This window comes from Vicia villosa, linkage group LG3 (assembly GCF_029867415.1).
Source record: "Vicia villosa cultivar HV-30 ecotype Madison, WI linkage group LG3, Vvil1.0, whole genome shotgun sequence".
NCBI lineage: Eukaryota > Viridiplantae > Streptophyta > Magnoliopsida > Fabales > Fabaceae > Vicia > Vicia villosa.
In genome coordinates this window covers 160,369,381-160,388,347 of record NC_081182.1, presented here as the reverse complement: position 1 = coordinate 160,388,347, position 18,967 = coordinate 160,369,381, and the positions used below count along the sequence as shown (strand labels likewise).

The 18,967-nt window shown below is 39.4% G+C and overlaps 1 protein-coding gene across 1 annotated transcript; it reads left to right on the top strand.

Annotated features, from left to right (window-relative positions):
• The first annotated feature begins 1,749 nt into the window (after positions 1 to 1,749).
• Positions 1,750 to 2,448, top strand: LOC131659267 (uncharacterized). Its single transcript, XM_058928477.1, has one exon. The coding sequence runs from the start codon at positions 1,750 to 1,752 to the stop codon at positions 2,446 to 2,448; it is 699 nt and encodes a 232-aa protein (XP_058784460.1).
• The last annotated feature ends 16,519 nt before the right edge of the window (positions 2,449 to 18,967 follow it).

Below are 18,967 nucleotides of genomic sequence, written 5' to 3'. Positions count from 1 at the left end.
ATGTTTTATCCAAAGGATGGGAATGGTATTGACTAAATTGTCTAGGTACTTAAATTCTTTTCCAATCTCTTTTACTTTTGTGTTAATTATTTTTAAAGCTTTTCACTTGTTTGTGGTTTAGTATTGTTAAAGCTTAGCCAAAACCCTTTTGTTTTGAAACCTTGGTATTGAGAATAGAATTATTCCTGGTGAAACTATTCTTGATCCATTGATCCTGTTTTTTAAACCTTGGTGTTAAGAGATGAATTATTCCCGGTGAAACTTCTCTTAACCCATTGACCTTGTATTTTAAAGCTTGGTCCTTCTTTGATTTGTTTTAAAATTTGCTAAGTATTTTAAAGCTTAACCTTTTTAAAACTTATTAGGTATTTTAAAGCCTAATTCCTTTTCCAAAATTGTTAAGTATTTTAAAGCTTAACCTTATAAACTTATTAGGTATTTTAAAGCCTAATCTTTTTTTAAACTTGTTAAGTATTTTAAAGCTTAACCATCTTTTAAAAACTTGTGAGTATTTTAAAGCTCACACCCAAAAAGATTTTGGCCACTTTAGCCCTCCTTTTCCTTTTTTTTTTAAAAAAAGCGGAACTACAACAGCTCTGACTTCCCTATTGTTAGAGGGGTATGTAGGCCTAAGATGCAATATCTTATCGAGCTCACGTTCAAAACATTCTCTTCCCATCCCCACCCTCTATTTCAAACAAGCTTTTCACATAGGTTTTTTTAAAAAAATGTATTTATAAACAAAAGATAATAACACAAAACCAAAAGGTTCCCATGGATATAAGGGATGCTTAAAACCTTCCTCTTGTATAACAAACCCTCTATAGCTAGATCTCTGATAAGTTTATTAGTTTTGATTTTAAAAATTATGTGGGTTTTATTCGCTCTTTCACCCATTCCTTTTTGGAAACAATAAAGCGCGGTGGCGACTCTGTTTAAAATGAGCTAAGTCTTCCCATGACTCTAGTCTCACCAATTTCGCCTCTACAGAAAAGTGGCGACTCTGCTAGGGATACTGATCAAATTATCGGTGCATCTCTGGAAGGGTTGACCCAATTTTTGTCTTTGTTATTATCTTTATCTTAACCTTTTATTTTTGTCTTTTACTTTCCTATGTGTATACTTGTTATTTTATTGGGTTGTATTGGGAAAGGGAGTCATGCCCCTTGTGGTGAGACAAATCCTAACCCGGATTTAGAGTGTACACTTATTATAGGTGACTGGTATAGTCATTTTGATCTTGAAGGAGTAGTCCCGAAGAAGTCAATTTGAGATCCATCGCTCAGTGCAGGCCTCTTTGGAAGTAACTTTGTTGACCATGTAGTTGAGAATACATCGTTGCATTCAACTAGGTTGTAGAAGCTGGGGACCTAGAAACCCTTAACCAATCTTGGCCATTAAGATGTAGTGTGGAAACTATGTCTGATTCATTTTCAGAATAGTTGTTACACGAGGCTACGCTTAGATGAGGTTCTCTTGGATTTTGTTCAAATGAGTATGTTGATACAGAGTTTACAATCTCCAAGTTGGGCTGCTTGAGTCTGGGAAACAATAGAGCCTTGATCTACAGGTAAAAAATAACCATAGTACACACCTTTGGGATGGGTAGACCTTTGGCTCCATGCTCGTGACTTTGAACCCTCAAACCCATGTTTTTGCTATGTTTGCATTCATTCATCCATGCATCTAAAAAACATAATATCTTTGAAGGAATTAAAAGAAACCTTTTGTTTTGTAAACGTTATAGGGATGGAACCGGAAAGAAGAAAAACCAAGAAATATACTTTCAAGAGTTTAGAGGTCGAAGAATTAAGAAAGCTAGGATCTTTGATTGTTGATCAAGACAAGATTTGTAGAAAGTATGGAAGATTGTTGTATCTCCTCAGAACCAAGATGGAAGAAGGAATCCTCTCCACTTTGATCCATTTCTATGACTCATTGTATCATTGCTTCACTTCCCTGATTAACAACTATTGCCTACCTTGGAAGAGTATTCAAGTATTATTGGGTTACCTATTACTGGAAGACCCTTTCATTGGTTTAGAACAAGATCCCAAGCCTTGTGAGATTGCAAAATCTACTCATTTGAGAAAGGGAGAAATTGAAAAGAACATAGTTACTAAAGGAGGATTACATAGATTACCTGTTGTGTTCTTAATTGAGAAAGCTCTCACCTTGTCACAAGAAATAAAGGAAGAAGACTTTGAAGCTATTTTTTCCTTGTTGGTATATGGATTGTTCTTGTTCCCAAACACTAACAACTTTGTTGACGTGAATGCCATCAAGATCTTTATGAAGAAGAATCTTGTTCCTACCTTACTTGGGGACACTTACTATTCTATTCATCTCAAAAATTCCTATGGAAAGGGAATGGTTACCTGTTGTACTCCTTTGCTTTACAAGTGGTACATATCTCATCTTCCTGACACCCCTGAATTCTGGAGCTAGAAAGAAGGATTGAAATGGTCACACAAGATCATGACTCATACCAACACTGAGATTGTTTGGACAAACAGTCACTTCTGTAGAATGAAGACCTTAGACTGATGTGGTGATTTCCCTAATGTGCCCCTCATTGGTAAAAAAAAACAATCAGCTATAGCCCCGTGTTAGCTCGTCGTCAATTCGGGTTTCCTATGGATAAAAGACCAAGGAGCAATTTATTGGATGGGTTCTTTCTGGAAGAAAGAGTTGAGAACAAAGAGTTTAGAAAAAGGATTGCTAATGCTTGGCATCCAAGCCATAAAAGAGAAATCAAATATTTTAAGACCAAAGGGGATCTCTCTCTTGAGCCCTTTGATAGTTAGGTCACTGCCAGAGCTGCTGAAATGAGAATGCATATTTTCCCTGGAACATATGCACCCCCAATTGAGGAGTATGTTCCACCCATTGTAGTTCCTTCAACAATTGAAAGTCTCCAAGAAGCTCTAAGAAAAATGAAGAAATCAAGAGACCACTGGAAGAAGAAGTTTGAGTATTCTGATGCTGAATTAGGAATGTTGGAAGAATCCTATGAAGAAGTGTTGAAACAAAAGAATGATCAACTATTCCTTCAAAGGCTTTTTTCAAGATGTTTCACCGGGAATAATTCATCTTGAGGGTTTGAACTAAAGATCTTTAATTAGGAAAGAGCCTTCACCGGGAAGACATTCTCAATCCTAGGCCATATTCCTATAATATATATATAGTTTAATTGTCCTAAGGTTTCACTCAGACGTAGTTCTAATATATATAAACAGTTCTATATTTGACAGTAATTTAAATAAAGCCTGTAAATTGAAAGCTTATAAAGCCTAACCTGGATGGAGTGGAGGCCTTTGAAGAAGTATGTACAAAGCCTCACCAGCCATTTTATTGATAACAGTTGAATATTTATTATAAACATTTAAGGGTTTTTTGAAAATAGAAGAAGTGAAGATGGACAAAGGTCACATAGGTATCTGAAGAGTTTCACCGGGAATAATGCCCTTCAAATACCAGAAGAATGTTTTACAAACAGAAAGAAGATTTTGTAAATACAGTTTTGAAAACAAACTATGAAAAGAAAAAGGTGCTTGGACTTACACTCTATTAGAGGCCCATTGAAAATAATTTACTGTTTATGAGAAAAAGTTGAGAAGATGCGAGGTTCTGTTGTTTGAAAACCTCGATCGTCTGTTTATTTTGAAGTTTGAAAAGAGTTTGAATTTTGACAAAAAAAAGTCAACTTAATTGGAGTAAAGATAATATCTATACTTAATTAAGACCTAAATGATTAGGACTTTATTACTAAAATATTTATGAGATATTAGGTTTTGAAAATTCAATGAAAACATGTATTAAAATATATTTAAAAATACTTAAAATAACACCATTTTTAACCTAATAAATATATATAAAATAAATAATATTTTTGAGATTTTTTTGATTATTCATAAAATATATATATTGATTAACAAGTGTGTGAAAAATGAAGTGAAAATGAATTAATTTGATAGGTTAAATAATTGTGTGAAGTTGGTAAAAAAATGGAAGAAAAATAGTAGTAAAAAATATGGTTTGGTCTCACCAAGGGTTGAACTCACGCCCTCTTGGTTATCCAACAAAATAATTACCAACTGAGCCACGCGCGTGGATTGATTACCAGAGGTGCCCATGTGATTATATGTGAAAGCAAAGCATGAAAAAGATTTGAAAAAAATAAAATGGACAAAAGGTCTGAGGGGGGGATCGAACCCCAGACCTAAGGCATGGCAAGAGTTTGGACGCGCGCTGTAACCATTGGGACACTACGATGAATTTGTAAGTGACACACCTATCATTCAAAATAAAATAAACTCGTTTCTGGGAAATTCAAAAAATGGCGCCACCATCTTCATCTTCAACCTCAAGCTTTTGAATTTCTGGAAATCGTATCTCTCTCAATTCTCAACCAAATCCAAAGATGTAAAGATGGATTTTGCTCGTTTTTGGACGAGGATCATGATGGTATCCTTTAATCATTTATTCTGAGTGTAACTTAAAATTCGCAAGCATGAACACTAAGAACCCTATAACTGAAATTAAACATGAAATACTCTATATGCATGATTTGATGCAATTTATTGAGGGTTAATGATCTATGAAGGTGCAGAAACCAACTGGTAACTTCATTTTAGATTTATCATGCGTAAATTATAGAGTTTGAAGCTTTTGAAACTTACCTTAAAAATGGAGATCTGGCTCTGATCAAAGGGTGTTACAGAGTTGTTGCAACGATCCAGATAGCTTCAGTGATCCTCCTGGAAGGTGTTGAGATGCTTAACCTGGATTGAAAGTGCCCAGAACCTCTTGCTAGACCCCAACTGCAACAGCTCCAAATGAGAGGTGAAGATGATGATTCTTCACGTACAGAAGTGTTTCAGAGGTTTGGATCACCTCTAAATACCTCCCCTAATGTGCTTGAATACTTAATTCCAAAGGAAGAGCTTTGGTTTGAAGAATCCGAGTCTTCTTGCCAAAGAACCTTTGAAAAACATAAGTATGAAGAAAGAAGAGAGAAAGCAAGAATTCTGTTGCTTTTGTGTGTTTAATTCTAAGGAAATGCACTTGTATTTATAGGCAAATGATGCAGAGCAATTGGAGATAGTAAGCTTGCTTAGTGAAGTGAGTTTGGTTTCCTTGGCTATGAAGAAATATGAGAAAGATCCATTATGCAATGATGAGCTCTTTGATACCACTCCCCTAGCCATCGGTTTTGCTTGATCTTAGGGGACAAATTTGCTGTAGAAATGAGCTCCAATTGGTTGGGAGAAGATTCCTTTGATGAATCACCACTTGGCCATAAATTCTCAAAATGCAATCATTACATAATCACATGTTTTGGTTTTGAAATATTCTCTTCAAAAATTTGTGCAATGATGCAAATGATTCTCTCCTATCCTTGCAATGTTTCTGAAGTTTAGAGGCATCATTTAGTGTAAGCATTTGTACAAAATTGCAAATTTCATACTTAGGCATGACCTATAATTTCACTTCAAATGCCTAACTTTGATCAATCATATCTCTTAGCTCAAAATGAATTTGGAGGAGGTTGAGCATAATTTGAAAAGCCCTTAACATGTACTTCAATTCATTAGTTTGGTGTTTGCCCAAAATCTTTAGGGAAATTAGTGAAAAAGTCCCATAAAGTTTGAAGAAAACTAGGGTTTTCTTGCAAATTTTGTGAAGGCAGTCACTTTGAAGCTCCATATCTCTTCAATGGTTGATTTTTAGCCAAAAAATTATATTTGACAAAATTATTCATTGGATCAAAATCTACAACTTTCATGTTGGAAGTTTTTTTCAGTTTGTAGGTGAAATTTTGAGATATTCTCTTCCAAAGTTTGGTGAAAACCACTTGAAAATACTTAGAAAATTTTCTAAGTATGAAAAGTCAAATTTTGACTTTTTGATTCTTGATTTTTCTTGATCAAATGACTTTAAATATCACATATTGATGATTTAAAACTTCAAAAGTCATGGTTGACCAAAATTTCCAAAAAGTCAAAGGTGATCTTGTACAGTTGACTTTTTCAGGTGAATCGCATTTCGGGAGATTTCAAGTGAAGTGAGCTATCCTCATCAAATGAATGATATGAATGGATCATATTGAGTTTTTGGAGGATATTGAGCTATGCTTTGAGTTGTGGTACCATGTCCTGATTAAAAATCAACTATCTTGGTGAATTATGTTAAAAACCCTAATTGTCGACTAGATGAAATTGATGGCTGTAGATCTTGAATTGAAGTGTAATGCCTTTTGGATATTGTCACGTGAGCTATTTGAAGATGATTGATCCCTTTGAGTGATGCCCTGGAGCTTTCTAGGGTTTTCCAAATGTGATCCCTGATTTTAGTCCTTGATGGGGCTCAAAACCCTAGACTGGTGAAGTAAGCAAAACTTGGGTCCAGGTGATGGGTGTCTAATCAATCATAGGTGAATAGAATGAAGTCTTTGAATCCTATGTTTGTGTTGGAGACCATCTCTTTTATTGATTGATCCTCTGCCTGAGCTCTTTTGTTTCTAAACACCCTCGTTTAAGCACTAGATGAATAAGTGATTGTTCTGAGTATCTGTTTTGATTCTGATGAAAAGCCTGAAAGTATGACATCTCAGGGGGGTCAAAAATTAGGGTATGACAGATGCCCCTATTTAAGTTTCTTTCAGCTGGAGGGAGAGGGATTGATATCTCGATCTCTCCTGAGTGAAAGAGACTTAAATATCAAAGAATGCCCGAATTTTGGGCGTCCTTGAGATGTCATGGTTACAATAAAATTCTTGCATGGCTTGATCCCGTTGTCGCATTCTGCGGGGGATAGGGAGACAAACTCCTGTAGAAATGTGCTTATGCAAACTTTGGTGAATGGAAGGCAAAGTGGAATGCGCAATCCATCTTCTTTGACTAAGTGTTAATACTTATAAAAAGGTAAACAACTTTCTCTTGTTTCGGATGTCCAATCGCGAAACTGGTCTTAGTTTTGATTTTTGGACGATATCTCAGATAAAGAGAAAAATCTCCAAAGGTTTGTTTCCTCATAAAACTTCCCACCAGCGTCCGTTGGAGAGATGCCATTTGATGGATGATAAGAAACTTTATCATATTTTTTCACTGTGACGTCTTCGAAGGAATGCCAAATGATCGTGCATCCTTTTGAGGAGCTAATGACTTTGCTTGAAAGTAGACGAACTATTTTTGGGACAAAAACTGCCATTCATCGACTTATGTTGGGGAATTAACAAACTGTTTTCCTAGGAGGAGAACTGCCATTTGCCGACTCCGCTGGGAAAATAACAAACTGTTCTCCTAGGAGAAGAACTGCCATTTGTCGACCCTAATGGGGATAAAACATCTCGGAAGTAGACAAACTGTTTCTTGCGAAGAAACTGCCATTTGCCGATTCCTTGGGGTATTAAACAGACAAACTGTCTTTCCTCGGGAAAGACTGCCATTCGTAAATTGCTAGGGGAACAAACTGTCTTATGCTGAAAGAGACTGCCATTTGTTGACCTTTGCTGTGGAAAAGAAAGTGAGCAAATTGTCTTCTGCTGAAAGAGACTGCCATTTGCTGACTTTGCTGAGGAATCTTTAAGCAAAACAAACTATCTTCGTGAAGAAGGCTGCCATTCGTTATCTCTGCCTGAAAAAGTGAGTAAACTGTCTTCTGCTGAAAGAGACTGCCATTCACTCAACTTTAATAAAGAATCCTAAAACGAACTGTCTTCATGAAGAAGACTGCCATCCGTTATCTCAAAGGGAACAAACTGTCTTCTGTTGAAAGAGACTGCCATTTGCCGACCCTGTCGAGAAATCCTTAAGCGGAACAAACTGTCTTCTGCTGAAAGAGACTGCCATTCGTTGACCCGTCTTAGGAAAAAGTCAGCAAACTGTCTTTTAATGGAGGAGACTGCCATTTGCTGACTTTAAAATAAGAATTCTTAAACAAACTGTCTTCATGAAGAAGACTGCCATCCGTTATCTCTAAGGGAACAAACTGTTTTGTGTTGAAAGAGACTGCCATTTGCCGACCCTGTCGAGAAATCCTTAAGCGGAACGAACTGTCTTCTGCTGAAAGAGACTTCCATTCGTTGACCTGTCTTAGGAAAAAAGTGAGCAAACTGTCTTCTAATGGAGGAGACTGCCATTTGCTGACTTTAAAATAAGAATTCTTAAACGAACTGTCTTCATGAAGAAGACTGCCATCTGTTATCTCTAAGGGAACAAACTATCTTCTGTTGAAAGAGACTACCATTTGCCGACCCTGTTGAGAAATCCTTAAGCGGAACGAACTGTCTTCTGCTGAAAGAGACTGCCATTCGTTGACCCGTCTTAGGAAAAAGTGAGCAAACTGTCTTCTAATGGAGGAGACTGCCATTTGCTGAGTTTAAAATAAGAATTCTTAAACGAACTGTCTTCATGAAGAAGACTGCCATCCGTTATCTCTAAGGGAACAAACTGTCTTCTGTTGAAAGAGACTGCCATTTGTCGACCCTGTCGAGAAATCCTTAAGCGGAACGAACTGTCTTCTGCTGAAAGAGACTGCCATTCGTTGACCCGTCTTAGGAAAAAGTGAGCAAACTGTCTTCTAATGGAGGAGACTGCCATTTGCTGACTTTAAAATAAGAATTCTTAAATGAACTGTGTTCATGAAGAAGACTGCCATCCGTTATCTCTAAGGGAACAAACTGTCTTCTGTTGAAAGAGACTGCCATTTGCCGACCCTGTCGAGAAATCCTTAAGCGGAACGAACTGTCTTCTGCTGAAAGAGACTGCCATTCGTTGACCCGTCTTAGGAAAAAGTGAGCAAACTGTCTTTTAATGGAGGAGACTGCCATTTGCTGACTTTAAAATAAGAATTCTTAAACAAACTGTCTTCATGAAGAAGACTACCATCCGTTATCTCTAAGGGAACAAACTGTTTTCTGTTGAAAGAGACTGCCATTTGCCGACCCTGTCGAGAAATCCTTAAGCGGAACGAACTGTCTTCTGCTGAAAGAGACTGCTATTTGTTGACCCGTCTTAGGAAAAAAGTGAGCAAACTGTCTTCTAATGGAGGAGACTTCCATTTGCTGACTTTAAAATAAGAATTCTTAAACGAACTGTCTTCATGAAGAAGACTGCCATCTGTTATCTCTAAGGGAACAAACTGTCTTCTGTTGAAAGAGACTGCCATTTGCCGACCCTGTTGAGAAATCCTTAAGCGGAACGAACTGTCTTCTGCTGAAAGAGACTGCCATTCGTTGACCCGTCTTAGGAAAAAGTGAGCAAACTGTCTTCTAATGGAGGAGAATGCCATTTGCTGACTTTAAAATAAGAATTCTTAAATGAACAGTCTTCATGAAGAAGACTGCCATCCGTTATCTCTAAGGGAACAAACTATCTTCTGTTGAAAGAGACTGCCATTTGCCGACCCTGTCGAGAAATCCTTAAGCGGAATGAACTGTCTTCTGCTGAAAGAGACTGCCATTCGTTGACCCGTCTTAGGAAAAAGTGAGCAAACTGTCTTCTAATGGAGGAGACTGCCATTTGCTGACTTTAAAATAAGAATTCTTAAACGAACTGTGTTCATGAAGAAGACTGCCATCCGTTATCTCTAAGGGAACAAACTGTCTTCTGTTGAAAGAGACTGCCATTTGCCGACCCTGTCGAGAAATCCTTAAGCGGAACAAACTGTCTTCTGCTGAAAGAGACTGCCATTTGTTGACCCGTCTTAGGAAAAAAGTGAGCAAACTGTCTTCTAATGGAGGAGACTGCCATTTGCTGACTCTGGTGGGAAATTCGAAAGCGGACAAACTATTTTCCGGAGAAGACTGTCAACTGTCGACCTGCTTGGGAAGTCCAAAAGTGGACAAACTATCTTCCGGAGAAGATTGTCGTCTACTGACCCGTTGGGGATAGCAATAGTAGTGAACAAATTATCTCTTTGAGGGAGATTTCTGCTTGCTGACTTGCTAGGGAATCCCGAGTACGAACATGATCAAAGCTTATCTAAGATATGCTAATTATGAAGTTATGAGGTGCGAAGTATGCATGAACATGATGATTATAAAATGTAAAGTGAATGGAATTGTCGCGGATATGAAATCCTGTGATACGACTTGAATTTTTGTTGATCAGAAGATGTCTTCTTCTTGCAATTTGTACTTTGCACTCTGTTGGGGATACCGGGTTACCGGTCGTCCGCTGTTAGAAGTGATATGAATTGAAGTGGAGATCCGTCATCGGGAGATGTTCGCAAAGCGATCTTATGGGGAAATTTTGGTTCCCAGAATCTCAACCGTTTTTGGAGCAACTGTTTGCATTCTTCCTATTGTATGTAAACCTTAGAAAGAAATTTCACCTTTATTTTTGCAAGTAAATTCATTTTATTTTATGAAAACATTTGTTTCAAGAAAATGACTGTTGAAACTTAAAATGCATTTTAAGAAACTGAATAAGACTCGATTGCAAAGAAAAGGCACAAAGCTCAAATTTTTATTTATGGAATGGTAACCAGCCAAATGCTTGATTCCATGGAATATTTACAAAGTGGGAAATTGGTAATTTTCGGGAAAAGGGCTATGATGAAACGTGACGACCGTTATCTTTCCCTTCCACTCTGAATTGCGCTGTATTCGTGCTTCGTAGAAGATGACCTACTGATGATGAATACTCCGCTATGGACTTCGAATGATCAAGTATGTCCTGAACACAGTTACTTGCCATATATCCCTAACTTTTGCGTAGACTACCCCTTTCGGGTTTTAAGTCTACCAGGATTGATTATATATTTTTTATGTCTCTAATTTTTTGCCTAAATCGCCCTTTCGAGTTTTCGATTCACCGAGACGCTCTTTTTTGCCTAAGTCGCTCTTTGCGAGTTTTCAACTTAGTGAGCTGTTCTTTTATTTATTTAGGCGAAGTATTTCTTGATTGCGTCGACGTTCACATGACGGGTGAATTCTTCTCCATCCATAGTCGTGATTATTAAGGCTCCTCCTGAGAAAGCTCTCTTGACCACGTATGGGCCGTCATAATTGGGAGTCCATTTCCCTCTCGAATCTGTGAGAAAAGATTGAATCTTTTTGAGTACAAGGTCGCCCTTTTTGATTGTGCGAGGTCGAACCTTTTTGTCGAAAGCTTTCTTCATTCTTTGTTGATATAGCTGTCCGTGGCATAAAGCTGTCATGCGCTTTTCTTCGATTAAGTTCAATTCATCGAATCTGCTTTGACACCACTCGGCTTCTGTTAATTGTGCCTCCATCAAAACTCTCATTGATGGGATCTCAACCTCTATGGGTAGGACTGCCTCCATGCCATATACAAGGGAGAAAGGAGTTGCTCCAGTCGAAGTACGTACAGACGTACGGTAACCATGAAGAGCAAATGGGAGCATTTCATGTCAATCTTTGTAAGTGATGACCATCTTCTGAATGATTTTCTTGATGTTTTTGTTAGCTGCTTCTACAGCTCCATTCATCTTTGGTCTGTAAGGAGATGAGTTGTGATGTTCAATCTTGAATTCTTCACAAAGTTCCTTCATCATTTTGTTATTCAAATTTGACCCATTGTCAGTGATTATCCTGCTAGGAATGCCGTAGCGACAGATGATGTGATTCTTGATAAACCTGACGACAACTTGTCTTGTGACGTTTGCATACGAAGCTGCTTCGACCCATTTGGTGAAATAGTCTATGGCTACCAAGATGAAGCGATGTCCGTTGGACGCTTTTGGCTTGATCATTCCAATCATGTCGATTCCCCACATGGAGAAAGGCCAAGGGGAAGAGAGTATGTTGAGAAGAGATGGTGGAACGTGAATTCTATCGGCGTAGATCTGACATTTGTGACACCTCTTTGCATACTGGTAGCAATCTGACTCCATCGTCAGCCAATAATATTCTGCTCTCAGTATTTTCCTTGTCATGGTATGTCCATTGGTGTGAGTACCAAAGGAACCTTCATGTATTTCTCTCATGAGTGTTTCTACTTCTTTCTTGTCAACGCATCTGAGCAGAACCATGTCGAAATTTCTCTTGTACAGAACATCTTCATTCAGGAAGAATCTGCTGGCTAACTTTCTCAAAGTTTTTCTATCTTTCTTTGACGTCCCAAGAGGGTACTCTTGCCTTTGAAGAAAGTTTTTGATGTCGTGATACCACGGTTTGTCGTCGATGATTGCTTCTACTGTGAAAACATGAGCGGGCCTATCCAGGCGCATAACATCGATCCGAGGAATGTCATTCCAATGATTTATCCTAATCATGGAAGAGAGTGTGCCTAATGCATCAGCCAAGTTATTTTCTTCACGAGGAATGTGATGAAAATCTACCCTGTCGAAGAATGGTAACAATCTTCTTGCGTAGTCTTTGTAAGGGATTAGCCCTGGTTGGCGTGTTTCCCATTCTCCTTTGATTTGATTGATGACCAAAGCAGAATCTCCGTATACATCCAAGTGTTTGATTCTTAGATCCACGGCTTCCTCGAGACCCATGATGCAAGCTTCATATTCGGCCTCATTGTTTGTGCACTTGAAAGTTAATCTGGCGGTAAATGGAATATGGGTACCTCGAGGTGTAACAATGATTGCCCCAATTCCTCGTCCATAAGCATTGACAGCTCCGTCGAAAATTAAGCCCCACTGGGATCCTATCTCAGGTCTCTCGTCTGGTAGTGGCTCGTCGTAATCTTTCATCTTGAGGTACATGACATCCTCGTCCGGAAAGTCAAAACTGGTTGATTCATGACCAGTGAGTGGGTGGTGAGCCACGTGCTCAGCTAGAATGCTTCCTTTCACGGCTTTCTGTGCGTGATACTCAATGTCATATTCTGATAACAACATCTGCCAACGGGCGATTCTCCCAGTTAAGGCAGGCTTTTCAAAGATGTACTTGATTGGATCCATATGGGAGATCAAACAAGTAGTATGTCGAATCATGTACTGGCGGAGACGCTTGGCAGCCCAGGCCAAAGCACAACAGGTCTTTTCGAGCATGGAGTAGCGAGATTCACAGTCAGTGAATTTCTTGCTTAGGTAGTAGATGGCATGTTCTTTTCTTCTCGTCTCGTCTTGCTGTCCAAGGACACGTCCCATGGAATCTTCTAAGACGGTTAAGTACATTATCAAAGGTCTTCCTTCCACTGGAGGAGACAAGATGGGTGGTTCGAGCAGGTATTCCTTAATGCTGTCGAACGCTTTCTGACAATCGTCTGTCCAGACGCAACTTTGATTTTTCCGTAGAATTTTGAAAATTGGAGCACAAGTTGCAGTCATGAGATATATGAACATCGAGATGTAACTCAGACGTCCAAGAAATCCTCTAACTTGTTTCTCGGTTCTAGGTGAAGGCATTTCTTGAATTGCCTTGACTTTGTCTGGATCCACTTCAATTCTTCGTTTGCTGACGATGAAACCAAGGAGTTTTCCTGAGTAGACACCAAAGGTACACTTGTTAGGATTCAGGCGAAGCTGAAACTTCCGTAAGCGTTGAAACAACTTTGTCAGATTTTGTATGTGATCTTCCTCATTTTCTGATTTGGCAATCATGTCATCCACATAGACTTCCACTTCCTTATGCATCATGTCGGGGAAAAGTGTAGTCATGGCTCTTTGATATGTTGCCCCTGCGTTCTTTAGTCCAAAAGGCATAACGCGGTAGCAGAACGGCCCCAGGGGGTGATGAAAGTTGTTTTCTCCATGTCTTCAAGTGCCATCTTGATTTGGTTGTATCCCGAAAATCCGTCCATGAATGAGAAAACTTTGGATTTTGCTGTACTGTCAACCAACATATCAATATGTGGTAAAGGAAAGTCATCCTTAGGGCTAGCTTTGTTCAAATCTCTGTAGTCGACGCACATGCGGACCTTTCCGTCTTTCTTAGGAACGGGAACAATGTTAGCTAACCACTGAGGGTATTCTGAAGTGATGAGGAAACCAGCGTTGATTTGCTTTTGAACTTCCTCTTTGATTTTCATAGCCATCTCCGGATGAGTTCTTCTCAATTTTTGCTTGACCGGAGAGCATTCTGGTTTTAATTGCAAATGATGCTCCACTATACTGGTATCCAACCCTGGCATATCCTGATAAGACCAAGCGAAGACATCTGAGAATTCTCTGAGCAGTTGTATCAAACTCTCTCTGATCTCTGAACTGAGCGAAGCTCCAATCTTAACCTCTTTTATGTTTCCATTGGAACCAAGGTTAATGATCTCTAGAGGCTCATTGTATGGCTGAATGGCGTCTTCCTTTTGTTGAAGTAACCATGAAATTTCCTTTGATATTTCTTCGTCTTCTTCTTCCTCCGCCTCGAATACAGGAAACCCAGAGCTTGGAGAAGTCATACGGTCGTACGTTTCAACGGGGTGTTTTATGATTAATCTGCATATGTGCGATAAATTTTATTTAGACAACGAGGGAAGACTCGGTGTATGCAGTTAATGGAATTTTTTTTGATGTTTTTTTAAGGGTGTTTTTTAGGATTACCAATTTCCGAAAAAAGAAAAGGAAAAACTAACGAAGGAACAAAATGACATTTTTATTTATCAACAGTCACTTCTTGAGACAAAGACCCTATAAAACAAAACTCTATTGCTTTGGGCGAAGCAAAGAGAGACATTTTCCTAAGAAATAGTAAAATGCAAAGCCCTGTGAAACATCTCTTCACCCTGGGCTATGGTGAGAGGATAAAATAACGGTGAAAGTTCCTACTTAGGAGTGCGAACAACAGTTGAAACTTCAACAGTTGTCCAATAGTGGCGAACCCCATTGTGCACTAGGTAATCTGGCACCTTAGGCTTGAGTTGGCCTGTGGTAGTTCTTGATTTACCAACCACTGTCTTTGCAACACTCAGACGATCTTCCTCTACTTCAGCAGACTGAGCGGTGTGAGCATACCCATTTCCAAGTGGAGTATGTCGGACTTTCTTTTGAGGAAACTTCCAATCTTCTGAATGGAGAGACTCGTTGTGGGAGACACTTTCGAGATCATCCTCTTTTGTATTTTGGTCTTGCTCTTCTCCCAAGATGGCATTGACTAGGTATGTAAACTCTAAATCAGTAGCCTCTGAGGGTGACTCGGGGATATAATCCTCAATGATGACTTCACCAGACGATGATGATGAATAGCAAGGGTTATATATCTCTTTTGGCTGAGTAAAGTACTCATAGTCAATGTTCCATCCAATTGGAACAATGTCTTCAAGAGATATTTTTGAACTTTCAGGAGCGGAGTATTTCACCATGTAGTCGAATTTTCTGCTTGGTTCTCCTAATGTATCCCATGTTTCTTCGGGGATAGGAGGAACTTCTTCTGATGAACCATGACTTCTGGTGGTGAAGTTGTTTGTAACTTCGTCACTGCTTGGGTGAGTCTTACTTTCAGATCCTTTAGTCGGATAACAGCAAGGTGAATCAGACTCTGATAGGGAGATGTATCCTGCCTCGAGAAGGTAGGACATACATTCCACTTCAAAATTCTCATCGGTGTTTTCCGTACCGATGGTATTGACTGTTTGTTGAACAGGTTGAAGAAAACCTCCACTGCGGAAAGTTTCTTGAATTGGAAGAACTACCTCAATTCCTAGAATAGCCCTTCATGATGTCGGAAAGAAACCAACTCCTGTTCTGTTCTTGTTGTTGGTAGGAATATTAATGTGCCCCCAACCAATGGTAGTGTCATCCTTTACAACTTGGATTGCATCTTTGTAGGAAGAAATATACGCTGCTTTCTCCTTTCCTTTTTCCTTATCCAAGGAAAGTGCTTGGAATTTAGTTCCAGTGTCTTCTTTTGGTTCTATGTCGGAGAATGATGACAGGTTACTGACGATCAAAGCTCGCTCTCCACATACGGTTACCTATTTGTCATTTTTAATGAACTTTAGTTTCTGATGAAGTGTTGAAGTAATTGCCCCAGCCTCATGAATCCATGGGCGACCAAGCAAACAACTGTATTGTGCCGGGATATCCATAACTTGGAAAGTGATCTTGAACGTCTGAGGTCCAATAGTTATGGGAAGATCTACTTCTCCAAAAACTGATTTCCTTGATCCATCAAATGCTTTGACGATGACGTGACTATCCCTTATCGGGTAATCTTTGAAGGATAATCTTGACAATGTTGATTTGGGCATGACGTTGAGAGAGGATCCATTGTCTATTAGGACTCCCGTGAGAACATCGTTCATGCAGCCAACTGAGATGTGAAGTGGAAGATTATGGTCCACTCCTTCTTCAGGAAGATCTTCGTCACAGAAACTCAGGTTAGTTCCTGCGGAAATGTTAGCAATGATGTTGTTGAATTGTCCCACAGTAACACTTGGTTCTATGAAAGCTTGTTCCAAAAATTTCTGTAGAGCTTCCCTATGAGCTTCAGAACTCAATAGTAGGGAGAGAACAGATATCCTAGACGGAGTATGTAGCAATTGGTCTACAATGTTGTATTCACTCCTCTGGATTAATTTCAAGATCTCATCATTTTCTTTCGCTTTAACAGCATTGGTCGGATGATTGTCTTGCCTATGTGGTGCTTCTTCTGAAGGTTTCTCCACATTTTATGTTGTTCTGTTGAAGACTCGGCCACTTCTGGTGACTCGACTAACATCAGCAATGTTGACAACAGACGGTAATGGTATTTCCTTACTATTTTCAATGAATGTAGCGTTGTACTTGTATGGTATAGCTTTGCTGGACTTATACGGTACAGGACCTGGTAAGTAAATGACTAACGGAGCAATTGATGTCTTCCTGCTGTCATACTTGACTTGCACTAGTTCTTCTTGATCAATTTGAGGAGATACGGTAAAGACTTCGTCATCTTCTCTGTTGGCAAGAACTGTAATGGTATTTTCATCCATTAGTTTCTGAATGTCGTTGCGAACGCGCAAACAACCTCGTGAATTTCTTCGACAAATTTTGCATCTACTGTAAGGATGGAAATCCGTTCCAAAGTAGGCAAGTCCATTTAAAGTCTTATGGAACCTGACTACCGATCCTTCGAGATCTTCAACTCTGTAGATTTTGTATTCTCCTGGATATCCTTGAACCATGTTGACGTCGTGCTCAGTTTTGACTCGGATGTGTTGAATCCATCCTAAGTCCATTTGTTCTTGTAATGCAGCTTGAACTATAGCACACCCTTGATTATTCTTTGGACAAATTTCACATGTGAAGTAGTTGTGAGATGGTACATGGCCGTACCCAGCTTGTCTAGCGTGCATTTTGACTAGATTTTCCCCTATCTGACGGATGTCGTAAATTTGAATGACATTGGGGTGCTGATCTATCAGATTCACTGAAGCTTCTTTGTGCTGCGGCAAAGGATTTGCTTGGACGTTAGGATTAGTATCTTTGAAGGATAGCATTCCGCTTTTCACTAATATTTGAACGTCGGCCTTGAAACTGAAACAGTTTTCAATGTTGTGACCTGGTGCCCCTTTATGATAAGGACAAGATTGGTCAGCCTTGAACCAATGTGATGATTCATATGCAGGATTTGGAGGATTCTTTGTCTGAATGAGTCCTTTCGTCAGTAGTGTTGGAAACAAATCCGCATAAGGCATGGGCACGGGGTCAAAAGGAGGATACCTTGGAACCCGATTGTTGTTGAAATTTGGAGGTCGAACCTGCTGCCGAGGTTGTTGTGACCTTTGTTGAAATGGTTGTTGAGAAACCTGAGGTTGATAAGCTGGCGCTGAGTTAACAACCGGATTTATTGTAGCAACTTGAGGTGAAAACTTCTTCTTAGCTTTGTGCAAGACATTGCTGACATCTTGATCCTTTTTTTTTGGAAAGAACTTCCATACTTTCTAGGACCAAAAGAAGATTCTAGTTCTTTGTTCAAACGTCCTTCTCGAACTGCTTCTTCTAAACGTACACCCATGTTCACCATCTCGGTAAAGTCACTTGGAGCACTTGCAACCATTCGTCCATAGTAAAATGGACTTAAAGTCTTGAGATAGATTTTTGTCATTTCTTTCTCTTCAAGTGGTGGACAGATTTGAGCAGCAACTTCACGCCATCTCTGAGTGTATTCCTTGAAGCTTTCTCTATCCTTTTGAGTCATGGCCCGGAGTTGATCTCTGTCGGGAGCCATATCTAGATTGTACTTATACTGTTTGACGAAGGCCTCTCTGAGGTCTCGAAAAGTACGAATCTCTGAACTGTCCAAGTTCATGTACCATTTGAGTGCAGCACCAGTCAGGCTGTCTTGAAAATAATGAATGAGTAATTGTTGATTATCAGTCTAAGTTGACATTCTTCGAGCGTACATCACTAGGTGACTTTGTGGGCATGAATTCCCTTTGTACTTCTCGAAATATGGTACTTTGAATTTGTGAGGAATCTTAACATTTGGAACCAGACAGAGGTCTGCAGCATTCTTTCCAAATAGATCTTGTCCTCGGAGAGCCTTGAGTTCCTTCTGCATTTGCAGAAACTGTTCCTGGAACTCGTCCAATCTTTCATACACGCCAGCATCCTCACTAGGAGCGTGATGATATACTTGTCCACCCGGTGGAGGAAAAGTATGCATAATCGGCTGTGGAGAAGCCATGACAGCAGATCTTGGAATCTCAGCATTCTGTTGTGTGAAACCCATTGCCGTTGCTCTTGGAACTTCAATTTCCAGAGGTCTGTAACCCTCCAGTGGATGCATCTCCGTTGTAGCTCTTGGAACTTCAGAAACTGGGGGTATGTACCCGTCTGGAATAAAGTTATACGGCATGCCCCAAGGTCGGTTGGGCGGCATGGTATACTGAGGAATAGGGGTAGAAACAATCTCGGAAACCACAGTCCTTTGTGGTTCTTCTGGCGTTGGTTGATTCTGCGCAACTACCAGGGGTTCTACCATACTATTGAGTCTTTCAACAACATCTTTGAGAGTAGTAACCTCTTCTCTGAGTTCTCCATTCTCGTGTTCAAAGTCTTCCATTCTTTTCTTGCGACTTGAACGAGTGTTGTATGGATGAGACAGCTTGAATGTCTTTGTTCACCT

Excerpts from the sequence above, each read along its gene's own strand:
- LOC131659267 (XM_058928477.1), top strand. The coding sequence starts at position 1,750 with ATGGAACCGGAAAGAAGAAAAACCAAGAAATATACTTTCAAGAGTTTA.